Source organism: Aotus nancymaae, unplaced genomic scaffold, assembly GCF_030222135.1.
Source record: "Aotus nancymaae isolate 86718 unplaced genomic scaffold, 86718_ANA_hifiasm-v0.15.2.pri h1tg000036l, whole genome shotgun sequence".
Classification (NCBI taxonomy): Eukaryota; Metazoa; Chordata; class Mammalia; order Primates; family Aotidae; genus Aotus; species Aotus nancymaae.
Genome location: NW_026988450.1, coordinates 16,960,682 through 16,973,064, shown reverse-complemented (window position 1 = coordinate 16,973,064; position 12,383 = coordinate 16,960,682). Strand labels below are relative to the sequence as shown.

General features: G+C 49.8%; 3 protein-coding genes across 11 annotated transcripts in view; 1 reads left to right on the top strand and 2 right to left on the bottom strand.

Moving 5' to 3' along the window:
* ADHFE1 (alcohol dehydrogenase iron containing 1) overlaps window positions 1–8,374 on the bottom strand; it is a 45,497-nt gene extending 37,123 nt beyond the window's left edge. For 3 of the 4 annotated variants that reach the window (XM_064384251.1, XM_064384250.1, XM_012463694.3), the window contains exons 1-2: window positions 8,289–8,374; window positions 277–314 (exon numbers count right to left, since the gene is read on the bottom strand). In XM_064384251.1, the coding sequence (XP_064240321.1) occupies window positions 277–314; window positions 8,289–8,347 (97 nt within the window). In that variant the 5' untranslated portion in view covers window positions 8,348–8,374. The remainder of the gene's footprint in view (window positions 1–276; window positions 315–8,288) is intronic. The other variant, XM_064384252.1, reaches the window with a different exon arrangement.
* A 1,735-nt stretch (window positions 8,375–10,109) lies between these two features.
* On the bottom strand, window positions 10,110–11,787 carry RRS1 (ribosome biogenesis regulator 1 homolog). The gene has a single exon (XM_012463696.2). The coding sequence runs from the start codon at window positions 11,666–11,668 to the stop codon at window positions 10,571–10,573; it is 1,098 nt and encodes a 365-aa protein (XP_012319119.1). The 5' UTR covers window positions 11,669–11,787; the 3' UTR covers window positions 10,110–10,570.
* Window positions 11,788–12,113: 326 nt separating this feature from the next.
* Window positions 12,114–12,383, top strand: part of CRH (corticotropin releasing hormone) — a 248,080-nt gene continuing 247,810 nt past the window's right edge. For all 6 annotated transcript variants that reach the window (XR_010345559.1, XR_010345560.1, XR_010345561.1 and 3 more), the window contains exon 1: window positions 12,114–12,366. The gene's annotated coding sequence lies outside the window, so the exon portion shown is untranslated. The remainder of the gene's footprint in view (window positions 12,367–12,383) is intronic.

Here is a 12,383-nt window from a genome sequence, read left to right as displayed (position 1 = left end):
CCTATCTGTGCATTTTTAGACTTGGCAAGTAATGAAAAGAGAAAAGCATTATAAGTAGCATTAAATATATATTTGAGCCAAACACGTAATTAGTAGCATACATTCATTCAGCTAACTTTGTATAGAGTTACATGTTGTCAGTTTCACTGGTAACTGTTTCCATGGACCTGGCTCTCACATGCCTTGGTTTTCTTGCCATACACTTTCCCGGAATGAATTATAAGGCCAACAGCAGAAACCAAAATTGTGGCTGGTTTAAAAATACAGAAGTATTACCTTGGGAGTAAGTATGAGAATGAGTTGGGCACCGGCACCTAGGGAAAAGGAAAATGACAGAAAACAAAACAGAATAAAACCTAAAGTGAAAATAGAGACCCAAAAATGAAAAGCCTTAAGCTAACTCACAGTGCATTCTAGTGCTAAGATGCTATCGAACTGGTAGTTTTTGGCAGACACTGTAAAATAGAAAATATATATATAGACACAGAAATCATGATGGACAAAAAGTTGACTCAGAGTCTTCCCAGCGCGGTAGCATCATCATTCTTTCGCGAATTCATTTACTCAAGCAGTTCCTATCAAGTGTCTGCTAGCAGCTGAGATAAGCGCTCTGGGGGTACAAGCAAGTTTAAGACGGGGGTCCCTGGTCTCCATGAAGCCCCAGCTCTTACTGAGTTAGGAGCTTTGACCAAATTGACCCAAGGTTAACGCTACCCGTGCGCCTCTTCTTACTCATTACCCTTTGCTGGGAACTTGCCTTGTATTTTCCCCAGTGTCTTCAAGGTGTCTAATTTTTCTTCAAACAGGCTCTAGACTTAAGCATTCAGGAAATGTTCCTGCACCCATAGACCTCCCTGATCCCCACCTTTCTCTACCCAGTTGCAGCCCCGGGCTCCAAGCGCTCCTCCGTCTCCGCCGCGCCGCTCCCCAGCAGCGCGCCCACCCCACGCATCCCGCGCTCGAGGCAGCCACCGCGTCTCGCTTCTCGGTGGGCTTCTCTACAGGTTTCCCACGTCCTCCTTTTTGGAAACCCTCCCTGCACTGGCTCCGGTCTCCCTTCCTGTCCTGGTCGTCTCCTGTTTCTTGGACCCCCACAGTCCCTCCCCTGGCCTTTCTTTCTCCGGCTTGCTCTCTGATCGAGGCTGGGAAGACGGTTTTATGTTTCTTTGGGTTGCCCAGAGGACCTTGTCCAGTGGCGGTCTCAGTAGATACTTGAGTGCATCACTTCCTCCTCCCCGCCAAAATTCAAATCTGGAATTAAAACACCCAAGAGGGAAGGAAGGTAGGGGAGGAAGGAAAAGGGTTGATCTCAGTGGCCGTCCAGATCTCAAAAATTCTAACTGTGAAGTCAAAGCAGACACAGGGGCGAGAGCTGGCGCGAGTCGCGGCTGCCATCTAGTGGTCCCCGCCGCGCGGCCGGGGGAGAGGACGCGGGACAGGCCAGGCTGGTCCCTTTACGGTGAATTTTGTTTGCTTCGAGGACTTTCTCTGCTTTACGCTCTCCAAGGATAAGAGAAGTGAGGCAGAAGGAAAAAACAAATCCAAACTTAAAGCTTTCCAACGTGAACGCTCCAGGGAGCACTTGCTTCCTCCCCAGACTCTCTCCTCTTTATTTTTATTTTTTCCAAACTCTGAGGCTACCCCAATCCATCATTTCTACTTCTTACTTGTGGTTTGTATCCTGTCCCCTCTTGCTTTCTCGGGACCTCCACCCGTCCTGTACTTCCTCGTCCTCCCCCTCACTCAGTCTTTTTCAGCATATGGAAGAGTTTTGCACCTGAAACTTTTCCATCTCCTACCTCCACTGGTGGGCTCACTCTTCCTCTCTCTCCTCCTGACCTACATTTGCTGGCTCCGTTTCCGGGTCTCCAACACATTCCTTGGCCCCTGAAATCAGGCTGCTGTCTCTGCAAGTCCAGCTATCTGGCTGTGTCCTCGATTCTCAGACCTCTAGCACCTCATTCTAGCAGCATGGAACGCGTGGCCACCCCTTTTTGGGCAAGTGGAACTTCTTCCTGGCTTCCAGGATCCCTACTTGCCTGAGCTTCCGCTAATTGTTCTTTTTCTGGCTCCTTTTCCACTCTGCCCATTCCTTAAATGTTTGGTTATGTCCTAGGCTGCCTTCAGCCATTCTGATCCTTCCTCCTCCCTCACCCTTTAGAGCCCATTATGCACCAAGGCCTCAAACACGCCTCACCCAAGTTCACCCACTTTTCCTGGGACCCTGCCACTCTTTGGTTCCAGGATCACCTCTCATCTGGATTCCTACCAAATTCCCAACTGGCTTCTCGTGGCTCCACCTCTGCCACCTCTATTCCCCACACTGTAGTCAGGGCGTATTTCCAATGATGTCGCTCCCTGGTTGAAAGCTGCTTCAATGGCTTCCCAAGGCTCTCACATAAAGTTCAGGCCTGCCCCCACCTGACTCGTCCCTCATTCAACTCACTCCATCTCTGAGTTTGAGCTCCTGGAAAAAATTAACTTCTTTTCCTTGAATGAGCCACAATTTCTCTCTCCTCCAGAATTCTGCCCTTGTTACTTCCTCTGCCTGCAACATAGTTCCCTTCTCTCTTCTTCTGGATAACTTTTGTTCTCTCCTGTCAGTTCCCCTGGGCAGCCTTCCCTGAGGCCCAAGGCCGCAGAGCCACATCCTTTCTGGAGCTTCCTTTGCATTACAACTTACCGCACTGGTGCTGTTTTCCTGCTTCCATCTGCCTGCTGATTGTGAATTTAGTGATGTCCAGGCAGGATCTACTGTTTCTCACAACTTTATCCCCTGTGGCTAGCACCAAGTAATCCTTTTGTACTGATTAAATGAGCGAGTAAATGAATAAATAAGTGAATGTAGACATTTTCATTTATCTGACCCTCTCTTTTCTTTTCCTGGCATGCCAACACAGAGGGCCTGAACTGAAGTGGGGGACGAGGCTGTGGGTTCCTGCCTTCTTAGGATGGCCTGAAGGCACTGGTGGGCTTCTTTAGATTCCTTCAGAGAAGCAGAGTGAGGCTTGGGGAGAGCAAGGACCTCATCTACACGCCCTCCTGGCTCTGGCCCCATTATTTTGGCTTCCTCTTGATATCACTGATAACCTCTTAGCCATGCCGTTAGCAAAGGCCAGTCTGTCTCCGGTTCCCTAAATCGCAGCCCCTCTCATCTTCTCAAGGACTTTGCTGGTAGCTCTCCCTTCTCTCTCCCAGAATCATCAAAATCCCCCTCCCTGTTAGACATTATCCGTCAGCTATCAGCATTTTTTTAAGCTTATTCATAAGCACATTTTCTCCATCTTACATAACAAAACCAGAAACCTCTCTCCTCTCCCAATCCCACCTCTCTCCTTTCCTTCACCAGGCTATACCCACTCTTGCAATTTCTCTTCTCTGATTCCCTCTGGAACCTTCTGTCCTCAGTTTTTACCCCGACTCAACTGACCAGCCTCCCAGCTCACTAATGCCCTCCACCTGACTAAACACCCTGCTCAGTTCAGCTCTGTCCTCATGGTACACGATGTGTCAGCGGCATCCTCCTGTTCACTCCCTCCTTCCTGGAAACATGTTTTTCCCTGGCTTCCGGGCACTACTTGGGTTTCTTCTCACGGCACTGGCTGCTCTTGGCCTCATTTCTTTTCAAGCTCTTGACTCCAAACCTGGAGGGCCAGGAGTCAGTTCTGGACCTTTTTCTTTTCTTTCTACCCTCAGTCCCCTGGTCTCAAATACCTTTGATGCCGACGATTTCCACATTTATCTTTCTGGCTTGGGCATCTCTCCTCAATTCCAGATTCACTCACCCAGTGAACTCCAGATTCCATCTCTCCTGAACTCCAGATTCCATTTCTCCCGAACTCCAGATTCACCACCCCTCAGTGACTTCCCCTGGTCTCAAATACCTTTGATGCTGATGACTTCCATATTTATCTTTCTGGCTTGGGCATCTCTCCTGAACTCCAGATTTATCCACCCACTCAGCATCTCTGCATGGATGTCTAGGAAATGTCAACATTTTCCCTATTGAAGACTGAGCTCCTGGTGTTCCCTCAAGCCTGCTCCTCCCACAGCCTTCCCCATCTCCATCTAATGGCAATTTCATTCTTCCAGTTGTTCAGGCCAGAAAATCTTGGGGTCACCCTTGGCCCCACACTCCCATCTCCCCCTCATTCACTCTGCTCCATACCCAGGTATGCACTTCACCTCCGCATTCCTTCCCTGAAAGCCACAGGGTTTGCTCTCTCCATACACTGGTTTTCCTGCAAACATTACCCTCTCAGTGAGTGTGGTCAGCTGAGTAATGGCTCCTGAGGATGAAGTTCTAATCCTGGGAATCTGTGAATATTACCCTATATGGTAAGAGGAACTTTGCAGATATGATTAAGAATCCTGGCTGGGCGTGGTGGCTCATACCTGTAATCCTAGCACTTTGGAAGGCTGAGGCAGGCAGATCACCTGAGGTCAGGAGTTCAAGACCAGCCTGGCCAATAAGGCGAAAACCTGTCTCTAATAAAAATACAAAAATTAGCTGGGTGTGGTGGTGTGCTCCTGTGATCCTAGCTACTCGGGAGGCTGAGGCAGAATTGCTTGAACCTGGGAGGTAGAGGTTGTAGTAAGCTGAGATCACATCACTGTACTCCAGCCTAGGCGACAGAGCAAGACTCCATCTCAAAAAATTAAAAAAAAAAAAAGAATCTTGCCAGGTGTGATGGCACACACCTCTAATGCTAGCACTTTGGGAGGCCAAGGTGGGAGGATTGCTTGAGGCCAGGAGTTCAAGAACAGCCTGTGCAACATGGTGAGACTCCAGCTCTACAAAAAATAAAATTAGCTGTGTATGATGGTGTGCACCTGTAGTCCCAGCTACTTGGGAGGTTAAAGTGGGAGGATCTTTGAGGAGGCTGGAAATTCAAGATTGTAGTGAGCCATGATCATGTCACTGCACTCCAGCCTGAGTGATAGCAAGACCGTTTCAAAAAAAAAAAAATCTTGAGATGGGGAGATTATCTTGGATTATCTGTGTGGGCCCTAAACGTAATCATGCATATCCTTATAAAAGGGAGGCAGAGGGAGATTTGACCCAAAAGACAGAAATGTGAGCACTGAAGCAAGATGGTTGCCGGCTATGAAGTTGGAGGAAGGGGTCACAAGCTAAGGAATGGAAGGCACAGCACTAGAAGCTGGAAAAAAGCAAGTAAGTGGGCCGGGCATGGTGGCCCACGCCTATAATCCCAGTACTTTGGGAGGCCGAGGCGGGCGGATCACGAGGTCAAGATATCGAGACCATCCCGGCCAACATGGTGAAACCCCGTCTCTACTAAAAATACAAAAATTAGCTGGGCGTGGTGGTGCACGCCTGTAGTCCCAGCTACTCGGGAGGCCAAGGCAGGAGAACTGCTTGAATCCGGGAGGTAGAGGTTGCAGTGAGCCGAGATCGCGCCACTGCACTCCAGCCTGGCGCCTGGCACCTGGCGACGAAGTAAGACACTGTCTCAAAAAAAAAAAAAAAAAAAAAAAAAAGCAAGTGGATTCTGCAGCACCTCTGAGCCTCACTCAAGAGGGACTGTGGCCCTACTCACACCTTGGTTTCAGCCTAATAAAACTAATTTCAGACTTCTGACCTCTGGAACTGTTAAGAAGATAAATGTGTGTTAAGCCACCAGGTTCATGGTAATTTGTTACAATAGCTGTAGGAAACTAACACAGTGAGGGCTGCTCTGAACACCTCAAACATTGCATCCCTCCTTCAATGTCCCCAGACCCCTTTACGTTCTCTTTAATACCTGTCAATAGCTAATGTAGTCAGTTTTACTAACTAGTCTGTCATCTGTCCCCGTCCCCTGTGCCCCATGCATGGTGTGGTTAGGTTTTGTTCCCTGCTGTACCCCAGAGAGAACACAGCCAAAGCAGGGCTGCACTTGTTTTTTTGAGATGAAGTCTTGCCCTGTAGCCCAGGTTGTAACGCAGTGGCCTGATCTCTGCTCACTGCAAACTACGCCTCCCAGGTTCAAGTGATTCTCCTGCCTCAGCCTCCTGAGTAGCTGGGACCCTGGGAGCCTGCCACCATGCCCGGCTAAGGGCTGCACATCTGGAGAGAGAATGTGATTCTCACCCTCCAGGGCTTTCCCCCACCTCTCTGGCCAGGCCACGCCTGGCCTCTGTCCCCTTTGGTGCTGGTTCTTTCCACTCCATTCAGTTGTCAGGGCAGCTACTCTATGGAATGTGTCGGGCAGAAACCCAGAGTGCACACCGTGTCCAACGCAGGTGGCCACGTCACCCCGTGCCCTAGCCCACTTTCCCCAGATGAAACATGGGCCCAGTGATGCCATTTTCCAACTTTCCAAGATTTGTATCGGAAATCTGTTTTAAAAATGTTTATCCTTTTAGAAAAATAAGCATGTGCAGAAGAAAGCACCATCTTGCTACTCCTGCTGTGGCTGTGCTGCTCCCCAGGAATTCACCCTCAGCTGTTTCCTTCTAGGTTAGAGTTTGCTAAGGCTTCAGCGGTCCTCCGTACACACGGATGGATGTGTTCCCAACTCACTCTTGAGCCCCAGAACAACACATTCTATTACCTACTGTGCGTCTCCAACTGAATATACCAGAAGCATGCCCAACTCAAGATGCCCTAGACTGAAGTTGCCATCTTCCTCCTAACACTAACCCTCCTACAGTCCCTGCCTTGGTAAATGGGCCCACTGTTTACCCGATGCCCAAGCCAGAAATCTCAATTCTTCACTATTCAGATACAAAATTCTGTGGATTCTAACCAACGTCTCAACATTTCTAACTACCTAAGGAACAGCCTCTCAGTGCCTGAAGGCATTACCTTTAGGCTGGAGCAGGACAGTGACCTCTAGTCCTTCCTCTTTACTCCACATTTCCACCACAATGTGCCAACACGGTTCTGATCATGCCACACTCCCTTCTCATACAATCATTCCAAAAACATATTCTGTATCACACTGGTTCCATGGGATATGAATGGTGGTGTGTGACAAAGAGTTCTATGATGACACAGGTTTAGAACCAAAAACTTGAACACAGCTTTGTTTTTTCTGTAGCTTCTCAGAGTCCTTCATGTCTAATGTACATTTTGATTCACCGAGAGCAATACAGCAGTAAGGAGCTTCCCAAACTTATTTGGCCATGGAATTCTTTTGTCATGGGGCATTTCAAAATAGTAGTGTTTCATGGTGAGAAATATCGTTCAATGGCTTTCCATTGTCTACAGGACACAATTCAAATTCCTTAGCACAGGTCTGAGAACAAGGACTATGAAGCAAGTATCTGGGTTCAAATTATGACTGTGTCATTTGCTTAGCTGTGTGACACTGGTCAAATTCTTCTCCATGCCTTTATTTCCATATCTATGAGGATGACAATACCGTATTTCATAGGGTCAGTGAAAGGATTAGAGTTATAATTATACTGATAGTCCATTTGAAGTGTGTAGGACACTGCCTGGCTCATGGTGTTAGCTATTTTCTTATTCATGGTCTTTTATCAGCTGTCTTCTCCATCCTTACCACCTCCTATGAAGGTAGGTCGAGTTGACTTTTGGATCCTGGGACTATGCCTCCATCGCTGGCGCTGCTCTTCTCTCTGCCTATTCCTCTCCAGGCCCTGCCTTTCCTCCTACTGATCTCAAAGTTTTCCATGTTTCCCAGGCAGACTTGTGCACTTGCAGTCAGCACGTATTTATCAGGTGACCATGATATACCTGGCATTTCTGCAGGGAGCAGGCACGTCATAACATTGAATACCCTGTCTCCCTGTACACGCCAGGGAGTGTGACTCTGCGACTTCTCACACCCATCCTTCCCCTCTACACCCAGTCTGTTGTGGCTGGTTTTACCCTTGTCCCCTCTTCCCATTCCCCGCTAGACTTCAAACTGCTCCAGAGCCTTTCATCTTTGTAACCCCGGAACCTAGAATAATTTTTGGCACATAATATATGTCCAATAAATATGTGTCAACTGCATACATGAATTTGTCTCGGCCACCGTGTCAGGCTCTCCACTGCCTGCCACGATGTGGGACCAGGTCCTCTCTGGGCCTGTTGTTTCCTTCGGTAGACAAGTGGATAAAGGCTGCCTCACTGCGCCCTGCGAGGACGCACTGCGTACAGTGTGATCTGGCAGTCCCCCGCAGCGCACGGTGGAAGCGCAGGGCAGTATCCCTTTCCCAGAATTCTTGAAAGTAAGCGAAGACTGCGCAGGGCCCCGAGCGGGTCACACCCAGGGGGCTGCGTGGGCACAGCAGCATCCTGCGGCCCCCTGCCCGCCCACCAGCCCTGCACTCACGCTGCACGCTGCAGTTGCCTCAGCAAATGCGCTACCCGGGTCTGGGCGGCCGCGGCCATGGCTCGTGGTGTCCTTCTCCCTCCCCAGGTCCTTACACCGCCCCCTCCGCCGGCCAATCCCAGCTGCCGGCCAGCCTCCCGTCCCTCTGCCGCGCCTGCCCACCCGCTCTGCGGGGTCACCAGTTAAAGCTCCAGTTCAGTCGGGCTCAGGGCCATTTTCCCACAGAGTCAGAACCAGAACCCAGCTGCCCCAGCGGCACTTGCATCATACTGCCGTAGAAGGTAACTTGCTCCTTAAGGTCCTGCCTTAAATCTCCTTAATTACCCTCTGCTTTTCACATGTTGAGGACTTGGGGAAAGGGAGAGGAACAGGGACATCCTTTTTCCACTGTGAATCCTTTAAAATGTTACTTTGTCTTCTGAGAGTACTTTAAGTGATCAAGAGCCTGCCTTTAAATCATTTCACAGTAAACAAGAACCTCGCAGAGTCTAGGGTCTTTGTTAAAAGTGGTGTGAATGGCTTTGTTTTTGATGAAAGCAAAATGGTTTCATTAGTAGTTAAAACTTGCCATGATTAGACTATGCTCTGGGAGGGCTTGGCAGTGCCCTATCTGCCATGTCCCAGTGGAAAAGTTGATTAGCGACAAAGCTCAACCTTATCAGAAAGTATCCAAAGACAGTAACAACTAATTCGCATTTTTAGCAATCTGTTATTATGAAATCTGAATCTTTTCAGGAGATACTAAGTTTTACAGAAATAAATTTACTGAGATCAAACTGGAAGAAACTGATGAACAGGAAGAAGACCAAGGACAGCTATGTAAACATTTCACCTCCTAAACAACCAGCTCAGGCCAACTTGACAAATGAATTGAAAGATAATAATGTTCTATGAGAACACATGGACACAGAGAGGGAAACAACACACACTGGGGCCTAGGGGAGGGGGATAGAAGGGGACAGTGGGCTTAATACTCAGGTGATGGATTGACAGATGCAGCAAGCCAACAGGGCACACGTTAACCTATGTAACAAATGTGCACATCCTGCACGTGTACCCTGGAATTAAAAAAAAAAAGATAATAATATCCTAATTAAGGATCTTATGGGTCTGTTTCTTTTTTTTCCCAAACAAAACTATACTTGATGTCGAGCTTAAAAGCAAGCAAACAAACAAAAACAAACAATGGGGGATATAAATGGAGAAAAAGATTTAAGTGTTTTCTGGATTAATGAGGATTATTACCATTAGTCAATGAAGCCCAAATTGATCATTTACAGGAAATCCATCTGTTCAGTGTTGAAAGGCATAAAATCTTTTTAAAAAAGACATGGGTTTTACTACTTTCAATATTATATCTGATACAAAAAGAAGTATACGTGTAAAAGTGGTCTCACTGAATCCATCATAATTTAACTACTTTGTGTTTTGTTTTGAGATGGAGTGTTCCTCTGTTGCCCAGGCTGGAGTGCAATGCAATGGCACGATCTGGGCTCACTGCAACCTCCACCTCCCAGATTCAAACGCTTCTCCTGCCTCAGCCTCCCAAGTAGCTTGGACTACAGGCATCAGCCACCACATCCGGCTAATTTTTAAATTTTCAGTAGAGATGAGGTTTCACTGTGTTGGCCAGGCTGGTCTCAAACTCCTGACCTCTGCCCACCTCGGCATCCCAAAGTGTTGGGACTACAGGTGTGAGCCACTGCGCCCGGCCTGCTTTGTGTTTTTTAGAAAGTAAACAAAAAATAATATGTACCAGGTATCCAGGTAACTGGCTTCACGTACAATTGCTACCCAGTAGTCAGAAAATTAAAAGCAACAATAGATGAGACATCTTTATTACTTAACCTTTTAAACAGTCACTTGCCTATTCAATTCTGAAACTGTTGTCTTTCCTTCCCCTGCTCTGATGTACAAGCTTGTTGTAAAAATAATGCAGAAACATATACACCAATCTAAGTCTGTGAAATATGACCAACTTTCCCCCACCCTATTTCCAAAGTTAAAAAGAAGAAAAAAGGCTGTTTAAGAACAGAACTCTTTGCCGGTTTCCACCAAATTATTTTCTAAGTTCACCTCCAGCCAAAGTCTCGGTTGTGGGAAAAACATGAATTTGTGCAGTCCAACACTTACGTACTCTCTTGAGGGGAGGGCAGTCCTGTCCCTTCAAGCTCAATGAAGGCAGCGGCCAGGTCCTTCTGAATTCCCGTACAAGTACCTAGAACTTAACATTTAGTATTTATAGTTCTTGGTTTACAGACAGATGCGACAGCGAGAAACTATTACTTCCTCCTCTTTCCTCCTGGACGCTGTCCTCCTTTTCTCTTGCCACCAAAGCCAGGCGGCCCGGAATTCATCTTGCCTCCTAAGCCCCTTTTCCTCTTCCCTCCCTGGCTTGGCGGGCCCCCTTTCCTCTTGCCCCCAAGCCCCTGCCGGCCTCCCTTTCTCTTGCCCTTCTGGCTCATTTTCCTCTTCTTGGCAGCCTCCTCCTGGTCTTCCTCCCTCATCTGTTTATTGGTGGCCTTCGTCACATCCAGCTGAGGCTTCTTGCTGTTCATGACACGAAGCAGCTCCAACTGGTTCTTTTTCTCTGCTGCAAAGTCCCCGAAAAGGGGTTGAAACTTCCTCTTCTTGCCGGAGCCCCGGGGCGCCTTCTCCTTGGGAAGACGTTCTTGGAAGCGCCCCACAGAGGCTGTGGAGACCTTGGCCACCTGCATGGCGCGGCCCAGCTCCTCCTTACTCTGGTGTCCGGTAGGGTGCAAGCCGGCTGCGCTGGGAAGCTGCATCTTGTGCGCGCGGGCCAAGTTACGCAGCCGGTTCAGCTCGTTCTTGGCCACTCGTTCCTTCTTGGCCTGAATCCGCTTGGCGAACTGGTCCTCCAAGGGGTCAGCATTGCCGGGCACCTCAATCAGCCATTCCTTGGTGTCGTCCCGGGCGCGCTGGTAGCCCCAGCGCCGCCGCCACTGGCCGCTTACCTCGTCCCACACCAGGTTGGTCTTCTTCTTGGGACGGATGCCCTTGAGGCGCGCGAACTGCTGCCAGCGTGTAAGTGGCCGCGGCCGGGGCAGAGGCTTCTCTCGCGGCAGGCGTGTGGTAGGCTCGGGCAGCCGCGCCACTATTGCCTCTTCCACGCGCTCCGTGGGCAGCTGCCATAGCTGATTGATGAGCAGCTGCGTGTTGTCCCGCGCCAGGGCCCGCAGCTCGGCCTCCGGCGTGGGTCCGGCGCACCGCAGCCCTGTCGGGGGGTTCCGGTCCGAAGCCAGCAGGTTGCCCAGGTCAAACTCCAGCTCCAGCTCCTTGAGCACCGTGATGCGCTGCAACTTCTCTTCCTCGTCCTGCTCCGCTTTTGCCAGCAGCTCCTCCACGCTCTGGCCCTCCATGGCTCCAGCTCGGCTCACTAGCTTTGGGGCTGCAGCTGAAGTTACTTTTCCTACAGTGGCAGCCCAAACTCCGGTCACATAACCACGTGCGGCTGCCGGGATGCCCAAACCGGAAGAGAAAGGTTCGCTTCCGGAGCGCCCGGAACTGGCTCGCGACCCGGGCGACCTGAGGCAAGGCCGGCAGAGGGCGATATGGATGATGGGATTAGAGGTGGGACCTTTTGGCTGGCGCCGGATGGAGGCGGAGCTGGCGCAAGCAGCCCGCACTATAAGCTCCAGAGTAGGATTGGGACTGCGACTCCCAGGACGCAGCGAGGCGGGGCGTGGTCTGGGGGGCGGTCCAGAGACACCTCGCGGGGCGGCCTAGGGGGCGGTCCGGGGACAGTCTCGGAGGCGGTCTAGAGAGGGCGGTCCTTGGGTGGCAGTTCAGGGGGCGGTCTTAGGATGGCAGTCCAGGGACGGTCTTGTGGAGCAATCCAGAGGGGCGGTCCGGAGGGTTGGTTCGGGAGCGCCGTCCAGGACCGGGACTGGTACAAATTCCTGGGGCTGCCTGTGGTGTGGGTTTCCAATCCAGTACGTGTTACAGTTTCAGTGTAAATCCGTTGTGAAGATGTTTAGACAGTCACCCTTCTTAAGGCCAAGTTGTTTCACCGGAGTCATAATCTGCTTTCAGGGTTCCTAGCTGTGGCCCGAAGAAGGTAACATCTTATAGATA

What these genes read in the sequence shown, in the direction of transcription:
- RRS1 (XM_012463696.2), bottom strand. Translation starts at nt 11,668, where the DNA reads ATGGAGGGCCAGAGCGTGGAGGAGCTGCTGGCAAAAGCGGAGCAGGAC.